The 18,658-nt window shown below is 38.0% G+C and overlaps 2 protein-coding genes across 3 annotated transcripts; both read right to left on the minus strand.

Annotated features, from left to right (window-relative positions):
- Positions 1 to 1,752: 1,752 nt before the first annotated feature.
- nr2e3 (nuclear receptor subfamily 2, group E, member 3) lies at positions 1,753 to 4,829 on the minus strand. Its single transcript, XM_034879825.1, has 8 exons — positions 4,341 to 4,829; positions 4,026 to 4,176; positions 3,772 to 3,875; positions 3,380 to 3,640; positions 2,944 to 3,131; positions 2,617 to 2,857; positions 2,433 to 2,538; positions 1,753 to 2,312 (listed from the first exon to the last, which is right to left on the minus strand). The coding sequence occupies exons 1-8, from the start codon at positions 4,414 to 4,416 to the stop codon at positions 2,180 to 2,182; spliced, it is 1,260 nt and encodes a 419-aa protein (XP_034735716.1). The 5' UTR covers positions 4,417 to 4,829; the 3' UTR covers positions 1,753 to 2,179.
- A 5,612-nt stretch (positions 4,830 to 10,441) lies between these two features.
- On the minus strand, positions 10,442 to 18,276 carry hexa (hexosaminidase A (alpha polypeptide)). 2 transcript variants are annotated; one of them, XM_034879823.1, is made up of 14 exons: positions 17,943 to 18,275; positions 16,340 to 16,444; positions 16,189 to 16,254; positions 15,901 to 15,947; positions 15,700 to 15,810; positions 15,519 to 15,620; positions 15,154 to 15,286; positions 14,695 to 14,875; positions 14,402 to 14,488; positions 14,245 to 14,317; positions 13,512 to 13,686; positions 11,913 to 12,003; positions 11,690 to 11,797; positions 10,442 to 11,560 (listed from the first exon to the last, which is right to left on the minus strand). In XM_034879823.1, the coding sequence occupies exons 1-14, from the start codon at positions 18,211 to 18,213 to the stop codon at positions 11,497 to 11,499; spliced, it is 1,614 nt and encodes a 537-aa protein (XP_034735714.1). In that variant the 5' UTR covers positions 18,214 to 18,275; the 3' UTR covers positions 10,442 to 11,496. The 2 variants fall into 2 exon arrangements, 1 of the variants encoding a protein (XP_034735714.1); XR_004657704.1 differs by lacking the exon at positions 10,442 to 11,560 and adding an exon at positions 12,225 to 12,405 and having other exon boundaries at positions 11,692 to 11,797; positions 17,943 to 18,276.
- Positions 18,277 to 18,658: the final 382 nt, after the last annotated feature.

Below are 18,658 nucleotides of genomic sequence, written 5' to 3' on the forward strand. Positions count from 1 at the left end.
GAACAAGTCTTTGGCAGTCATACTTTAAACAAAAAATCAAACGTTACACCATCTCAGGTTCCTGACATGAATACAAGCCACTCTGGTGTTTTCCTAACATAAATAAAGTGCTGTTAAGAAACATTTGACCAATCCTCATTCTAGAAATAATAACCTTTATCTTACGTGTAACCTCCCTTCTTTTACAGACATTAACTGAATCAGCTGCCCTACTATGGAGAACAGGTGCCTCCCTTAGTTTTCTTGTTCCCATGAACTGTTACCATTTCAAAATTGTTCCCTGCCACACAATACGTTTACCCTCCACCTTGGATAAATCAATGCGCTACAGTTTCCTTATGAGCGGCTTCCTTTGCCAATTTATCAACCTTTTCATTTGTCACAATACCTACATGATCTGGGACCCATAGAAATGATATTTCACCCCCTCTCCTTTTCACATCTCTAATTGCCAGAATATCATATTCAAGGTCTTGTTGACTCTTTGGTGACCCTTTCTCAAAACTATTGATAGCTGACACAGAGTAACTACATATCAACACTTTACGGCCCTGAATCAGCTCAGTCCATTGCACTGCCATCAGGATTGTATATAACTCCACTGTGAACACACTTAGGAAATTTGAGGTTTTCTTACAGTCTTGGACATTCCACCTCTGAACAACAAAAGCTGCTCTTAAAGCACCTGTTTCTGGATCCTTTGAACCATCAATAAAAATGTATGTGTGTTCCTAATATCTCTCTACGATATGGCCATGGAATTTACTCACCCAATCTGATTCAGGATTAATTGACTTAATCCTAAATATTTTCAAATCAGTCTTTGGGACCTCCAATTGCCATAGAGGAACTGATGGCCACAGTACTCCTGGACAAACGTTCATGTCATGTATAGACATTTCCCGTGCCACTGTCTCTCCTCTCCATCCCAAACTTGGACCTTTCGCCCCTCTCTCTCCCAGCTTGCCTGAATTGCTACCTTAACTGGGAGATCACAACGTTGACCCATCAAATTGACCCTATAATCAGCCTGAAGTTGCTTTCTCCACAAATAGAGGGACATCTCTCCTGTTTCTACCTGCAAGAAACACACTGGGGAAGATCACAAAGCTAATACACATATTCTCAATAATTTAGCTTAAACTAAGCTCAAACTGACTTGGCAGCAGATCCATAAACCAAACACCTATATTCAAATCTTGCCCTAATTAAATATACATAGATTTGCTTTAAAGAAGCAACATCTGCTCCCCAGTCTGTTTCAGCAAGACCTCTCATTACATTTGTTACCCTTTTACATTTGTCTATTAATCTCGAAACATGCTCCCTCCATGTAAATCTTGTGTCAAAAAACACACGAAGAAGTCAAAAAAAGAAAACTTTTAACCTTTTTCAAATTCCTACCATACAACTCCAGTTTTTTACGTTCATCTATTTTCTTCCTAGTAAAAACATAGCCTTAGTTTGGCTGACATATATATATAGGCTTTTCATATATGTGGACATTTTGGCTGACTTATATATATTGGCTACACCATATAAAAGGCCAATATTAGCCATTTTGGTGTAGTGGCCGGGCTCTAAATTATTTAATAATCATAATAAAAACACCAGATAATCTGTATAGTGTCTGTTCTTTGCAGCATCTTTTTGTAATGTCTTGTGTTATGTGTTCTCTTCTGTTTCTGTAAATCCAGATAACGATGAAAAACATGACCAAAGATGAACAAACTTGTACGCAATGCAATTTTTATTAAGGACAAATACAGTACATTGAAAACAAAATATATTCATAATCATTGTCATCATATTGTAAAAAAAAACAGCTTCTCCTTCAAACTCAGCACCTACACAAAAATTGTAATGTCTGTGGTTCTTCATGAAACAATTGTATTACTAAATCATGTAATACCACAAAACAACATCAACATAAATCAGACATTTGCTGTGTTTATTTAATTAGAATGCCATCAACTTTAATCTGTCTTTTTTACAAAAGGTTTTTGACCTTTTATGTAATATATCAGCATGTCTTCACTAAAAAAAAGGGCTGTTATGTTGAAGTCATAACCAGAACATGTGAAACAAATAACCAGAAAATGTATTGCTTGAGGGTTGGTTTATTATGATTACCTTGCAGGTGTCATTCAGCTTCCCTGTGTGCTTGTTTTAGTTAGTCTTAGTTTTTGAACATGTCACACAGCAGCTTCTCCATGGGTGTGCTGCCAATGGTCTTATGAAAGAACAGCTTCTCTATTTTCTCAGAGCTCACAAAGTGGAGGGATGGCATCAGTAGTAACAGTCTCCCAAACCTTGATGGACAAGAACCAAGGAGAGTGAACTTCATTTTTCTATTTAGGCTTTTATATGACAAACTTTTAAAGATCTCACTGTCAGAGAGAGAGAGAGAGAGAGAGTTACAGCAGGCTTACCTTGCACTTTGGCTTGGGTATTCTGAGTGGATGTGCTGATTTAGCAACACCTGTGACTGGTCTTGCAGATTCTCCACCTGCTCTGGGTCTTTGAGGCTGCGTGTCTCTGCAAATCAAACAGCATGACATTAGTTACAATGTCCATTCAAGATGAAATGCATATGCTGAAGGAATGTCTCCTTACCTGGCTTGAACAGTACAATGGCTTTCAGGCAGGCAAACTCAGTAGGGTCAACAGCCAGGGCCTTAAAGCGATTAAAGACCTCTTCCAGAATGCGCAGGTCTGCTGTGGGAACGCTGATCTTGGCTTGCTGTGTGGGAGAAAGATCTGGCAGAGACAGAAGCGGACAGCTGTCCATGGGCATGGACCACTGGATGGCACACAAGAGGAACATCTCACTCCAAGCTTCCTCAAGGAGAATCACCTTAGGATGTCACAGGAATGCATGTTATCAGTCTCACGCATGAATTATGTATGTGGAAATCAGTTCAGGATGTCAGTCAGTTTTACCTGATCTCGAAATGGCAAGTGAGCAAAAACGGGCAAATTTTTTGCCCACTTGACAGACATGAAGAGGAGTCGTGCGGATGTCTCATATATACTCTCTGAACAGCTGGAGGTGTACGGGGAAACATGACAGTCAGAGCGAGTCCAATCTCTCTCCGACTCATTGGTGGTCACATCAATATTCTCCTCCACTATGCATTAGAAAAAGAGAGCCACAAAACGGTTGAGGCTATTGGGAGTATAATACTGCAAGTTTAAATGCATGATTACAATTCAGATAAGACAATTCAAAATTTCTGTAGCTCATTGTATCATCAACAAAGGCAAACTCAGCTCATCACCTACATAAGTAACAAAACCAAACATTATAAAGTGTATTTATAAAAACACCCATCTAATTGGGTACTAGTTGTGTCAGCCTTTTTTCATATAATCTCACCGTCCTCAGGCTCCAGTTTTGCAGAGGTCTCTGCAGTCAGCAGGCTGACCATAAAGCGGTGGAAGGTATTGGGGTTGCTACACGGCGCTATGGTGGCAGATGTGACGGAGGAAGGGATCAGAGGTCTGCAGATGACCGACGAGTAGGTGGCAGAGGAAGTGATGTCCTGTGTGGTGGCCAGGTGCTCCTTTTTTGTGGCCACACTTATAGAGTCTAGACTGACATGTGCTGTGCTTCGAGGCTGCCGCTCATTCTGCACAGCTGCCAAAAGCACAAGTAAATAATATATATTGTGTAAACAGTCAAGGCTTTAGATCATTTTAACTATGATTGCAATGATATATGTACAGATAATATAATCTACACAGTCAATTTACTCAGATTTTTCTCACCATCTTTGTTCATACCAGCTTGGAGACACTTCTTTAGTCGACAAGCTTGGCATTGGTTCCGATGAGCCTTGTCAACAGGACACCTGCCAGTTCCAGCCTGACACCTGTGATATATGCAGATTTTTTTAAAAGAATTACATGTAAAGATAAGTACTATGTTGAAATACAAATAATTAATTGTTACACTTGTTGCATTGTTTTCATTATACACACAAGGTAATTCTGATTGCCCTTTTAGACTGAATTTTGCTCACCTGTAAATAAGCCTTCGTCTCACACTGCGCTTGAAGAAGCCACTGCAGCCGTTGCAGGCATAGATACCATAGTGTTTACCACTGCTTGAATCGGAACACACTTTACAAAGCAGGCCGTGGTCAAGTGCTTTATCTGGGACTGAACTTATTTCTGTGGAGTAAAGATGGCATAAATAAATACTTTTTTCACACTCTTTTTAGGAACAGACAACTTAGTTGTTCAGATTGTACATCATTATTAGTTTTTGTAGTTTTTGTTGTCATTGTTTAGCACCTTTTGTTAGATTTTTCATTCCACAAAAAGAATTGGCTCACCTGCTTGAGATCCATCTGTGAAGTCATTAGACATGTCAGAAGAAAACATGTTTATTTTGCTCATGTGGTCCTCCATTATGAGATGTGTAATTTCAAAACTTTTCTTAATCAGCTGTTTTTAGACGATTACTCCCAGACGTATTTCCTCTTCTTCATCAAGTACTGCGAAGTTGACTGTGAAGTAATGTGAAGCTGCCAAGCTGGATCAAAGCATTTTCTTTATGTGAAGGGTTGACACTTGGCAATGCCCCCAAAACATAAAAGACAGAATTTGTAGTTCTTTCTACTAAAGCTTGTAGTTAAAGCCTAATTTCTTCAGAGGTCATCAGAGTGTTACTCCAGGAATGCTCGATGACATGGATCCAGTGCTGTTGTCCATTCTCTGGTTGTTTCTGATGTTATGAGGGGTCAAGAGAGTCACTTCTTGTCTTCTTTCTTTCGCTCTGCCAAAATGAGTGCGAGCCTGAGTCGTCAGGGGGCTTTCTGAAGGAAGACAAGGAGATTAGAGCCAGGCGCTGTGTAAGCAAATGCTGATTTGTCGTCCTCTTAATCTTTACCATCTATAAGGGTGAATCAATCAGTCACACCACTTACAGGCATAACTGCATTCAACAAAGGTGACTGACTTCTGGAAATTAATTGGAAAATACTAAATTTTACTTCTCATCTGCACAACTTTCATATGGCTTCTGAAATGTGGCTGCTGCGTTGTAAAGATCCCCAGTGTCAATGCATTTAAATGATTCCTTTTTCATTCTTTACTTTGAATGCCTTTCAATACAAACATAACTCCCAGCCATATATTTATCATAACACAATGAAATACAAAATATTGCTTCTTTTTTTTAAACCAGTCGCTTCATTGTGCTAACTGGTCATGCACTAGTTAAGTTGTTGCTGAGAACCATTCTGCTTAGTATTTCTGCTTTAGTACCATTTTGTAGTGTTATTTCAAATTGGGTGTGTGTGTCTTCTGTGTAAAATACTTAATAACATGTATTCATTATATTTACAAGATAATATAAGTTTACAAGCAAATATGTTAATGCAAAGCTGGTGTTGTTAGCTAAATCATCGTGAATAGTCCACGACTACTGCAAATCCGAAAATGATTTATTACTAAGTAAGTAACAAATGAATTTGCCTTGGTTGTTGGTGCATATAAACATAATAAACATTAATATAAAATAAACAAACAATAAATTCAGTAAGACATATTTACGTATAACTTCAACATTAATATAAAAGAAGTATTAGAAGTTGACAACTAGTCAACAAGTGAACTAATCAAGTGGACAATTTTTTTTTTACAATATGGAATATTTGTTCCACTCATTGTACACATATGTTCCTCAGCTTCCTGTTAACAGGGCAGCCTTGCACGCCGCACCATATTGGCCCTGTCAATGACACTAATGGCTTTGGGAGAATACAGCCACCCCAAATCAGCAAAGTAGATTAACCTTCCGTGAAATGTGGTCTACTTCTTTGAGGGGATCACGAAAGGGGGTGATGAGAAGAAAAACAATTAGTGCAGAGATTGAAAGAGCAGCAACATGTTGACCCATAATTCCATTCTTCTGCCATATGGTAACTGCTCTCTGTAGCCTCCGTCTGCCTAATTAGTAACCCTAGTGCCTAATTAGTAACCCAAGTGCAATTTATTGTGCTTGAAAGGGCACAACTCTTTGAATCACTAATGTCCTCACTTTAAGGTATAAGACAGTGAATGGTGGAAATAAATGTTTTTTTTCCTGTACAGGTTTATAAAGCTACACTGATATAGCCATTATTGCATAAAGCTGATGACATCTAGTTCAGCTTTTTAATCAGATCAAATGTAGCAGAGACACTGAAGGTACTGATGGGGCTGCCTGCCATGTCCACAGAGTGATTTCTTTAATCCTTATTAAGTCACTCTTGATTTTAGAAAAACAACGTAGTATTAAAAACAGACCTCTTTCTGTTGGCCTAAACTGGTGTATAAAAGGATTACAAACTAGCTGCAGCCCACGAGGGCTACGCACACTGCTGTTTGAATTCAAAACCTGTTATGTGAATACGTTTTATAATCCTGAAAGAAGGACAACACAGGTTAGATGTGGGGTCTCAAAGGCTCCAATGGTGTATATGTTATAATAGGATGCAGTGAATTTGCTTATTATTATGAAACTCAGTAATACAGTATGCTACCACAAGTAGAACAATTTACTGCAGGTGTGCAACAGTAATTTATTTTATTTTCCTCATTGTGTATTTTGTTTAAAGTTGTTGTAATGCATGTATTTGTTTTATGTAAAACACTTTAAATTGCGTTGCATGTATTACTTTGTGAAGCACTATGTTTTAAAGGTGCTATAAAAAAGTGCCTTGCTTTGCCTTGTGTAAAAAAAAAAAAAAAGGTTTGACCAGCATACATGCCCAAAGCAAATGAACCTGCCACAGTGTAAACACTATATACAATACACCCTTTGAAGCCAACAGGCCTGGTAGCTGGATGTAAAACTAGTTAAAACCGTTTTAAACAATTTCACCTCCTAACTTAATACATAATATACAGTCACATAATGAACAGTTTGGGAAGTTTATGCTTATTATAAAGACAGAATGTTGTCCGTAATACATTTGCATTTACACTATGCCACATGTTTGGGTAGAGTATGCATTTACACCCAAAACACCATCTACACCTAGTCTGTGAATAAACCCAAAATACATATTTATACTGACCTAAGCAGTTCTGAGCATGGTAATCTGGAGTCTCACATCAGGTTACATAACACAGGTATTACTGTACTCACATGTCAGGGGTGAGCTGATTATCGTGTTCATCACACTAGGAGACCATGCTCAAAGGTCGTTTTTGAGACCTCTTTAAATGTGAAAGATGTTGAAATTTGTCTGTGATCACTGATAATAATTTTATGCTAACATTATGCATCACCTAAGCAAAAGTGTAACTTTAAATATTTCCATAAAAGTGTTTTTTATTGACTCTCAAGTGGTTTGCTCAGGTAAGATGCTGCTGCCATCAGCAAAGGGCTGCTTTGAGGTTTTGCCTGGCAGGGATAACTGTCATGTTTCTTCAATCCTCAGCCCTGTGATTGTTGGGCAGATGCAGCCAATCTTTAGCAGCAATTGCCATGAGCCAACTGGATGATTATGTGTTTTGTGGGAACATTAATTGTGACAGAGCCCTGCAGGTAATTGAACACGTGTCACAAGTAAAACCCTAGCTCAATAGCTTGGCTGATTAGCTATTTGTTTATTAATTTAAGAAGTGGTGTTACCTTTATACACATTAGGAGTTTGAAATAATTGTGTCTGTGGTCAGTTGCATTGCATCAAATATTTAAAGCACATGCACTGCAGCAAGCACACATGTGCAAGACATTTTTCTTGTCTTTTAGAACATGCCCTTGAACACTAGTTCAAAAATCTGTGTATCAGTCTAAGCATCCTTTTTTTCTATAATCCCCTTGAATGACAGCTATTGTGAAAGAGTGAGATTAACTTTTAAAGTTTTAACATTGCACACGGAGCAGGTGCCTCAAGTTGCAAAGATGTAAAAGTAATAATTGATTGTGTTTTTTGTGTTTTATAAGCTTTTTGTGTGTGTTTTTAATCTATTAATGAGCTTTAAAACCTAAATCAATCTACATTAAGGACTATAATACAACGTTTGGCATATATAAAAACAGACAAAACTGACAAAGTTCTCATCAAAATGAACTTTTAAGAAACTGTTTTTGTATAAAATTAAAATACAAGTTACCAAATTCTATTGAATACAGGCAGTAAAATGTCCTGGCAGGATAATCTTATGCCTGCTCTGTTGTAACAGCATAAGCTTCTGTTACACTGCACTCAGCATGTCTGATGTCTCTGATTTCAAGTAGCAACAGAGAATGGTTAACCAAGCTTGCATGGTTAAGCTTTGTAGGTTCAGCTCAGCAGTTCCTGTGGTCACCCCCAAATCAGATGAAGTGGAAGGATTGAGGTGTCAGCACTTGCAGGTGTCAGGGATTGCCCCGCCTTGCCATCTGCTGCCACTCTTGTAATCCACACAATGAAAAAATCAGTTGTTTCAGTCTGTATCAAAGTCATGCCAGCTCAATTCAACAGGTAAAATCCCTGTTATTGCTGACAAAGCAACTGAGAAGCTTATTTGGTTATGTACTGTAAACAATACATCTATGTTTAGCATATACTGTTAACAAAAAAAACTTGAAATTATTTCCAAACAGATGATTAGATAATTTTGACATGCAACAAAGGGTCGGAGGTCAAAGTCGCACCTGCGGCTGCTGCATTGAGGAGTGAACCTCTACATCTGTGCACTCGCTCTACCAGGTAAGGTCTCCAGTTGCCCGCCTTGTTTTTTTATGTTGGATTTTAATATTCTGAATAAATATCAAAAAGAGAGCCTAACATTCTTCAAAACTCTAGTTCAGCAACATTTTAAATTTGAAATAATGTATCATATTCAGTCTACTCTCAGTTATGGAAAGTTAATATTGTTAGCACCACTGGAGAATTTAAAAGCATAGCTTGCATCCTGGAGGTTCTGTAAGTGCACACCAAACAAAATGCATTTGCTCATGTTTAGAGGTAACAAGGGGACGCTTCATGTAGCTAGTCAAAAGTTAAGATAAATCAAAAACTTCTCTGGCCATTTGACTCAATGGTCACAGCCTTCTTGTTTAAGCTGTCCTGGTCAAAGTCACTGTAAACTGGCCAAACATTGGGAGGCCCTGGGAAGTTGGTCTCTAGAGGGAGACAGATGCCCTTTAGCTGTGTCGTAAAAGTATGCTCACAGGTGATGAGATCCCATTTACATAATTACATACAACAGTACAGTTACAGAGACCCAAAGATCATTTGGGTCATATACATCATTAATTTAGACCAGGTTTTGTTTCCCTTACATCTGCTCAAAACAATGTCAGGGAAAAATAGACCAATATGTGTATTTATGTAAGTTTTATTCAGAAATATTAAAGCTCCAAAAACAGGCCCTGAATATAGGATCCGCTCTCCACAATTAAAGTCAAAGCCTTCTGAAGCCAAGTGCCTCAAGCCTATTTCACCTAGTGACCACAGAGTCTTTTGCACAGATGTTTTTTTTTTTCTCGTTGGTATGAATGAATTTAACCTGAAAGCAAGATTTCCTGTTAAACCAGGACGGAGAGCTAGAGCATGACATGAAGTGAAACTTTTGATCCAGCGAGATATCAGAAAGACTTGTATGTAAGTATTTGTAGTTGTTCTTCTATCTAATAATGAAAATATCAAACAAAACTGTGGCTGACTACCAATTGTACAAGTTTTTGATGTAATGTGAGCTAAAGTTCCCTGAATTCTTTGCAGATTTATTTGATTATTAAACAGTTTAAACTCTCCAAGATGCATTTTAGAAAACGGAATAAAATAGACTCAATCATAGCGGATGGGTACATCACAAATTTCAGATATTAGAAACATTTTGTGTGTAAAGCATTAAATATATCAATTAAATTACACCTAGACTAATGAATACTTGAGTAAATTCATATTTTGGTGCTTCATTATGAAACTGCATAGGAATGTGATACCTGAATACATATTTAATATAGTAATGTGTTTGTGTGTCAGGATACTGTGTTCTTCTTCAAGTGCATTCTTATCATTATGTGGCATGGAGCATTCTCAAGCTCAGGACAAGATGATCTCCAAAACACTGCTGTCAAGACATGTCGACGCCTCAGTGGAAGATCTATCTTGTCCAAAAAGGCAGTTTTATTTTTTATATTGTTAACAAAGCATGGGTTATGTGTTTTGTCCCTATCAAGACTCTTGCAAGCCATGGAAGAAAGTCTTTCCTGTGTAAATCTCCCCAAGGACTACTCAAATTCTTCCTCACAAAACATGTCGAGTTTCACCCTTGCTCACTGTAGAATAGTTTAACAAAAAAATGTTGCCACACTGAAAGGTTTTCTTATTGAAGTTTTGTGTTTGAGGTCCAATCAGCTCTTGTGGTATCTGGAAGCTGCTTTACATCTATATCAAACTGTTTTTGTATTTGAATTATTATAAAGAAACAAAAACAAAATGTATTCATTTTCTTATCTTTATTCTCACATACACAGTACATTGAAGTGATATGTAATTTCTGCATTTAACCCATCTAAGTAGTAGGAGCAGTGGACAGTTTTACAGACAGCATCCGGGGAGCAACTTGTGCCTCAGTGTCTTGCTTAGGGACACTTTGACATGTGGCCAGAGAGAGCCTGGAATCGAACCGTCCTGTGTTTGAGGGGCAACCGCTCTACCTCCAAGTCACAAGCCACGCCCACATTATATTTATAGTTCTGTTTCTCCATTGCAATTCTACTAGTTTAATTTGTGTTGAAACATATAACACTTACTGCATGTCTGTTCCTTCTAGAGGAGGTATCCCCCCCCTCTCCTCCTGAGGTTACTCCCATTTTCCCCTGTTAAAGGGTTTTTATGAAGATTCCCTACATTTCTGAGAATGAGTGTCATATGTTTATGAATAATATTAATTTGATTGAGTTACTGTGTGAATTGTACATGTTCTTGTCATCTCTCCTTGAGTTTCCTCTGGGTGCTCGCTTCGTCTATTAAGACATGGAGGTTGGACCACCTGGAACTTTAAACTGCCAATATCTTAAAAAAGGCTGTTTATGGTTTTTTTTTCTGTTTTAAATAAGAGTTGACATTTAACTGGCAACCTGCAAACCAATAATATTTATATTACATTACATTGCAAGAGTGCAAGCTACAGCATACCGGCAGGGTTCCTACAGTTTAAAATCTACATTCTATAATTTTGCGGTCATCAACTACAATTCAACATGGCATCATAGTGCAGCACTTTGGGTTCTTCAAACAATGTTTTTGTTCACATTTCTCTGTATATGACTGCTAAATATGTCAAACCTAAAATAAAACTACTTAAAATGTTATTACAAAAAAATTGAATGAGAAACAGTAATGAGACAAGTCCCTGAGAAAGCATTTTATAGTGTGCATTAAGACTGGATAAACAATTTTCTTTAAAAAAAATTCCCCACTTTAAAAGAAGGCAACTATGAACGTAATTAGTCCAAACATTCACCAGAAAAACCTCGCAATGTGAATCCATCCAACATCTTCAAACACCTTGGTACTCATGTTTGCAGTGTCCAACATACAGAGGCTCTGCTCGGATGCCACGCCTTGAGGAGAAAGGGAAGCAGAAACATGAGTATTTAATAAGGCAAATATTATGAGAAAAAGCCCAGTGTCTTGTTAAGGTATGCCAGCACGGAGCCCTTTGAAGTTCTTGTACAGAAAAGGTTTAGTACCTCACAAGCTTGCAGCGAAAGTCCTGCAAGCGAGGAAACGCCTCGTCCACGCTGGAGGTCTGCTTCTCGTCACTCCACAGTCTCTCCGCGGCAGCACTTGCCCTTGGCCTGGGATTTTTGGGTGCAAGCGGTGATAATTTAAATGATTGATACAATTGTTGCTACACTTACTTTACTAAGTTCATTAGTTTTATTATTGCAGGAGATTTGTTTAATCTGATACCAAAGACGTGGAGTGAGATTGGTGGCATCGACATACTCCCCCCACATGCAGACCTCACCCCCTATCACCAGCTTCTTCTGTTCCACAGTACCTATGAGGGGACAGTGTAAAGCTTTCCTTTAACATGATGGGTTTTATTTAAAGATAGGCTAGTAATGAGTTTACTATCAATCAGAATCTTCACTATAAATTCACCACACCACTTCAAGTCAAAACTCGGCAAGTCAAAATTTAACAGGTCTCTACATGCTCCCATCATTAGCACACAACTAAGGCCAGGTTATGTGTGATATTATTTGGCCATGCACACACCAGAAAAGTTCAGTGGCTGCACAGTGTAGTAGTTGCGCCAATCCTGACCATAGGCAATGTGGTTGATGTACCATGGGGCAGCCAGCAGGACCCTCATGCCAGCTTTGGTCATCCTGCTGAGCTCTTCCTTATAACTAGCTGGGGTGCCCTTCCAGATGTGCAGTACTGTGTCCATAGGAATCTGAGCAGGGTGACAAACAACATGAAGGCCTGCTCTTCTGTGCTATATTGCAACTGACCTGTCTGTATGTAGTGTTGCAGTACAAGGACAAGCTTATACCAGCGAGGTTTCACAGAATTTGTACCCATCCAATGGGGCTCCAAATGGATTACTAAAAATAGTTCTTATGCTGCAAAAACATACTCTTCCCCGAAACTAGGCTGTTAATTAACTAAAAGCCTCGGCAGACTATCCTCTAAAATATTCTCACCATCTTGGAGCATGCTGTGCACAGTACATATTAGCACTATCATATAAATCGACATAAATTGACAGTTGGTTACTAATTTCTTTTGAGTTTGGTACAGTTTTATATACAATTATTAAAGCATTTTTGTTTTAATAATTTGTAATCAAATGAGTTAGTATTGACTACAGTAACGCAACATGATGACACAGTGGTTTTTCCTAGTTTGTTCTGATAAGCAACCTGAAGGTAAAACAACTAAAGTGTGCTTGGAGATCTCGCTCCTTCTCATAGTTTGACACAAGGAGCTTTATGATATAACTGCCAATGAAAATATTTATCTACTTCTGTGTGCAGGGAAGTGTGAATGCTAGCGACGGGGCATCAGACAGCACTGTTAGCTTGTACCACAGCAATCATACTTATGTAGCTGTGTCGAATTCCATACTGCATTCTAATTTTAATTTCAATGTTTGTAGCGTATTCAGACTGTAAAAGTGATTAAAAATAGCATTTATTTATATGCTAAAAGATTTCTGTGCAGCACATTCTGTATAAAATTAGAATACTATTTGGAAGTGGGACACAGAATATGTCTCTGTAACAATAACACATGGACAACAGTCTTTACTGCCACCTAGTGGTACGGCTACAAATACAACATTCTGTGATGCACTAAAGGCCTAACACACCAAGGCGACCGTTGCCCTAGTTTGTGTGGTGTGTCCCGCCTTTTTTCAACTGATTCAACATATGTCAGGGCCTGACACTCAAAACTCACTTGTTCGTGTTTATCTCATCCAAATATTATTAGAGACAAAAAAAACATGCACAGCAAGTGAAAGCAAAACTAGCCACAGCAAACAGGCTCTTTTCTGACCCTTGAAAGCGAGAGGCCACACAGTGTAGTAACGGGCCCAGTTGTGAGTGGGCCCTGGCTGGTCCAGATACCATGGAGAGGCCAGAATCACCCTGAGCCCTGCATTAGTCACCCTCCGCACTTCACACAGGTAACAGCCATGTCTCCATACCTCCACTACTGATAAACAGCTGCGCTGCAACACAATGCTATTGACTATCAGCCTTACATTAATTGGTTGTGTGATACATTCGATTGTCTGTATTGGACAATATACTTTTTGTTGGTCAATTGGTTCAAACAAATTAACCTGCTGAGTTCAACATTATTTTGTTGTAAACTTTTAGGATATTTATTTCAGCCATAATAGGCTTATTGTGTTTAATCTGACAATTCCAAGCCTGTGTGAACTCATTTGAGGCCGCACTGTGACAGACAGTATCTTCTAGAAAAACTGATGGTGTTTCACCTGCTGCAGAAAAGAATTCAAGGACAAAGACGTTAAGTTCAAATATCTCTTTCAATTAATGCAGACACTTGGAGACAATATACTGGGCTCCAATGAAATAAGAAATGTTGGCATTTCAAATAAAGATACTTGTGATTATGTAAATCACTGCTCATCTGTAAAAAAAACAATGACCTAAATCTTCCCAGAAAAAAATGTAGAATCATATTTTAAACATCTTAAAAGTATAGGAGCCTAAATAGTTATTTTATATTGTAGAGGTGATATTTGTTGGGGTGTACTTACTCGTTCATGGTAGTCAAACACATCCTGCCACACGATCGACGTCTTGTTGAGAGCTGAAGTAATGTTCACAATCCTGGAAATTGAGACATTAAGGACATTTGTAACATCAACATGTTGATTTTCTCCATCATACAGTATGTTTCCCTTTACAACTTACTTCTCCATGTAGAATGCTTCCAGTTTGGTGAAGTCTCCGCCAAATCCCATCTTCTGCATGAATGCTCGGACATCTGGGTTGGACTTCCTATGGAAACAAGCAGTGGGAGTCTTTTTGTTGTTATTTTAAAAAGACATGTACCTAAATCGACTACTTTTTTCTTCTTTAAACAGATGAAAACAGTGTACTAATTTGTGTACAAATTCGGTAACAATGTAAACAAACAATAATGAGCGGAACCTGGTCAAATACAGTCAGCAAAAATTTGAATGATCTGTCACATTTCAACCTACCAGCAGGAAAAGTCCACCTCATCCCCTCCTAAGTGGATATAGGAATCAGGAAACACCGATGCCACTTCTCTAAATAGTTTCGCCATGAACTGGAAGGTGGAGGGTAACACTGGATTAACAGGACCAAAAGTACCCGAAGGGGTGCTCCCTCTGTAGCAGGGTGTCAACAGGTCAGACTGCCCTGAAAAATAAATGGTAATCAATCAGATTTAGTTCAGCACTTTGTTTAAATGCATGTATTGCATTGTCTGTAGGGGTGCAGGCATTTGTTGCCATGTAGAGTCCCCCAGATAAAAAAGGGAGTCAAAAACTAGATTTAGTACATGATGCCTTGTTGCCATTTATAGTCCAGGTTTGCAGGTTTGGCAGACAGATTCCTGTTGACCAAAACATACATAATACCAAGTACTTTATCTGTTAAATCATTTGATAAAACAGTTCTGTCAGAGTAAATTTTACCTTTTCCCCAAGATTGGGTGTGGCCGGGTGAATCGAACTCTGGAAGGACCCTTATTCCCCACAGCCTGGCATGGGAGATCACCCTTCTCACATCTGACTGTGTGTAGATGTGAGTCATTGGATGGAAAGCCCCCTGAATCAGAGCCAGAAGCCTTTGTTCAGGGTGGATGCAACTTGTCAGTACTTTCCTACCCTATGAACCCACATACAGTAGGCCTAGTTCAAATGTAGGATAATATAAAATAACAGTGTTACTTCTCCTAAAATGCAGATACAAATTATATGTGCCAAGTCATGGTGCACGTGATTTAAGGTGGCTTATTCTTTCTCATTACTTATAAGCTGGATTCATCCACATGACATACCTTACTGGAAAGGTCTGGAAATGTGCGGCTCTGGTAAGGGAAGGAGGGGTCATCAACAATGTGCCAATGGAACACATTGAACTTACTGTATGCCATTGCATCCTAACAAGAAAGATATATGTTATCACCACTGAATAAAAACAGAAGACTGAAGTTTAGAATTATATCATCTGATTATTACCAGAGTTCTTAAAATGGCCTGCACTGGTAAATAGTGACGTGAAGTGTCCAACAATATCCCCCTGAACTGAAACCGCGGGAAGTCATCAATCTCAGTCTTGTTCACAAAATACTAAAAGAAAGGACAAATGGGGAAATATATTCAATTTAACTGATCCAAAAGAAAAATGAAGGTGCCTCATGAATTCAAATTTTGACTTACTGTGCCAAAATCATCTTGATACACCAGCTGACTGAAGGTTTCCAGACCTGTGCTTCATCAGAGGATATATAGAAGATAATCAGAAATCATTTAACTCAGGATAACAGTGGAATAATTAGATCAGTTATTAAATGAGCTATTATGTAGCATGAGGAATCCAGTGCAACTTGCTAAACAAACGCGGATGAAATCTATTCTTTTCTTTGCTAATTGTTTGTACTTTTGTTCACATGTGTTTCTATTTTGTTTATTCATGTTGTTAAAAAACCGTGTGTTGGCTATAATCACCTCTTAGAGCACCCCACACTGTGTCGGCATTTAGAGATGCTTTTCCTGCAGAGACACTCAGATTGTCTGAAACAGAAATAGGAGCAAGTTAGATAATGCATCGAACATTTACCTGTTGTGCTCTGGCTCAGATAAATGTGTCAATACTTACATCTCTCAGACGAGTTCTCATTTGGGTAACTATCACAATCAGCATGATCAACTCTGATCTCAAAAGTAAATGGTTTGTCTCCACTGAATCGCAGAACACCATTCCCTGTCGGTCATAAAAGTGAATGTAATACAGTCACTAGTTGCTGGGTTTTAAAGTTTTGCATAAGTGCATAGGTTGTCTGTGCACTTCGGTTTTTAACAATGTTACACTCAAACTGCCATTATACTTTTGAAAACACAAACATGAAACAATGCTATAGGGGTCCATTGTCACTGTTGTATTTTTAGTTGGTACACATACACAGGCAGACTCACAAACTGCTGTCTCCACAAAGCTCATTGATCTACTTCAAAAGCCAACATGACAAACAGAACATTCAAAACTAAACCAGTGAGCACTTTGCTTTACATTTTTGTGCCTCCATAATGCAATCATAAATGTCTGAATCACTACTCTTACTGCTGACACTATAATAATAAAAAAAATCCAATTCAGGACTTAAATATATTTTGTACAGTATATGTTTTTATAACACATATCTCACAGTAAATGCTGGTCCTATACAAATTATAATATAGCCTAGTTCTGACCCAATAAATAATAAATTGAAAGTACTGTATAGGGGTGCCGTTTGTAAAGCAGCCCACGCTTAAGATAACAGCAACATTTTGTCACATTTAGTTTCAAACAAAGTTTAAAAAACAGGTAAGGATTTTTGAAGGTCACATTTTTGCACATTTACAATACAATTTGTCAATTTAGAGATATTTAAATAGTTAAATCCAAATATTAAATATTACACCTACATTTTAAATCTAAATGCTAAATCCAAACGTTAAATCTAAATATAAATGTTGAACCTAAATGTTAATCTAAATGTTTTGGGTGAAACTAAATATTTAACTTATATGCAAATTCACAATGATGTTAACCAGAAGTGCCAAAATAAAAGCTTGAGGAGGTAAGTGTGTGTGTTTATAGTGTCAAATAACGAATAAAAACCATCTCATCCGGGGAAATGGACTCTTGGACATGGATTATTGTGATAATGACTACCTAAAATAATAAACACGTTTGGGGAAAGTTTTTAGTGTCACTTTTATGAAGGGTACAGCCATCCACGAGGGGGGCTCACTTTGACTGATCTGTTACGTTCACTTGCATAAAAGCCACCCCGACCAGGGACGGTACTGTCGCTCTGCAAAATGTCCAACGAATCGGCGTCCTTTTTTTGACACTGTAAACACACACTGACCTCCTCAAGCTTTTATTTTGGTAATTTGGCATTTTTAATTAGCATATTAGTTAAATATTTAGAGTCATTAGAGAACATTTAAAGTCAACATTTAGATTTAGATTTATCATTTAGATTTTCATTTAACATTTTAACATTCACATTTAACATTGAGATTTAACATTTATGTGTAACATTTAATATTTGGATTCAACTATTTAAAATATTTCTAATTTTACAAGTGGGCAACCCATAAACATCACATGACTTTAAGTACCATGTAAATATTTAACTCTAAGTGTAAAATCTTAGTTTCTTAGTTTTCGTTTTACAATAGTCCTAATTCCACTTTACTTTATCACCTACCTGTAGTGTAGTCCGGAAAAATGAGAGAAAAATATCTCTTGAATGCAGCATCGAGAACAGAACACTCCGGCTGTGCGGCTAATTGTCTTCCGTACCCAAAGTAGAAAGCCTTTGGGTTCAGAGGGTATCGCTCGGTAGAGGAGGTGAAAGACTGCGGTAATGGCCACACTCCCTCCACTGTGTGTAGGCCAAGCTGAAGGATAATTAGTAGAACCAAATTAAATTGTGGACGAGTGAATCGTCCAAAACTAACAATACACATGACTTCCATATTGCATATCAAAAGCAAATAGCACTGCCAAGCTGCGCCAGTCAGGTGCTGTGCAGTCACATGACTGGTGCCATAAGGTAACACCCACTCGGTGTAACACTGTAGTTTTTTTTTTTTTTATCCAGGCAATGTAAATTAAATGGTTCGGACAGTTTGTAAATTATGTAAATCCATATGGTACCATGTGGTTTTATTTAATTTTTTATAACAGTCTCATATTATTGCAGTTAAACAGGAATTCTACTAATGTTACTTCTACTTTTACGAGTAAATGAACGTGGTATTTTAATATCAATTGATGTCATTCAAATCTCTGAGTGGCCCATGTGCGCCGCGCTCAAGATAGATGTTGATATGTGACGATTGAAACAAAATTATAAGAGTCTATAGGAGACAAAATTACCGCGAGGCTACACAAATGAAGCTGACATATAAAAAAAGAAAA

This window comes from Etheostoma cragini, chromosome 8 (assembly GCF_013103735.1).
Source record: "Etheostoma cragini isolate CJK2018 chromosome 8, CSU_Ecrag_1.0, whole genome shotgun sequence".
Taxonomy (NCBI): Eukaryota; Metazoa; Chordata; class Actinopteri; order Perciformes; family Percidae; genus Etheostoma; species Etheostoma cragini.

Bases quoted from the DNA above. Each gene is read 5' to 3' on its own strand.
- nr2e3 (XM_034879825.1), bottom strand. From the start codon at position 4,416: ATGGAGGACCACATGAGCAAAATAAACATGTTTTCTTCTGACATGTCT. The intron at 3,876-4,025 runs GTGAGCAAAATT...CATATATCACAG, and splicing joins AGACGAAGGCTTATTTACAG to GTGTCAGGCTGGAACTGGCA. The intron at 2,539-2,616 runs GTAAGGAGACAT...TTTGATTTGCAG, and splicing joins CATTGTACTGTTCAAGCCAG to AGACACGCAGCCTCAAAGAC.
- hexa (XM_034879823.1), bottom strand. From the start codon at position 18,213: ATGGAAGTCATGTGTATTGTTAGTTTTGGACGATTCACTCGTCCACAA. The intron at 14,876-15,153 runs GTAAAATTTACT...TTTATTTTTCAG, and splicing joins CACCCAATCTTGGGGAAAAG to GGCAGTCTGACCTGTTGACA. The intron at 11,561-11,689 runs GTACTAAACCTT...TTTCTCCTCAAG, and splicing joins TTTCGCTGCAAGCTTGTGAG to GCGTGGCATCCGAGCAGAGC.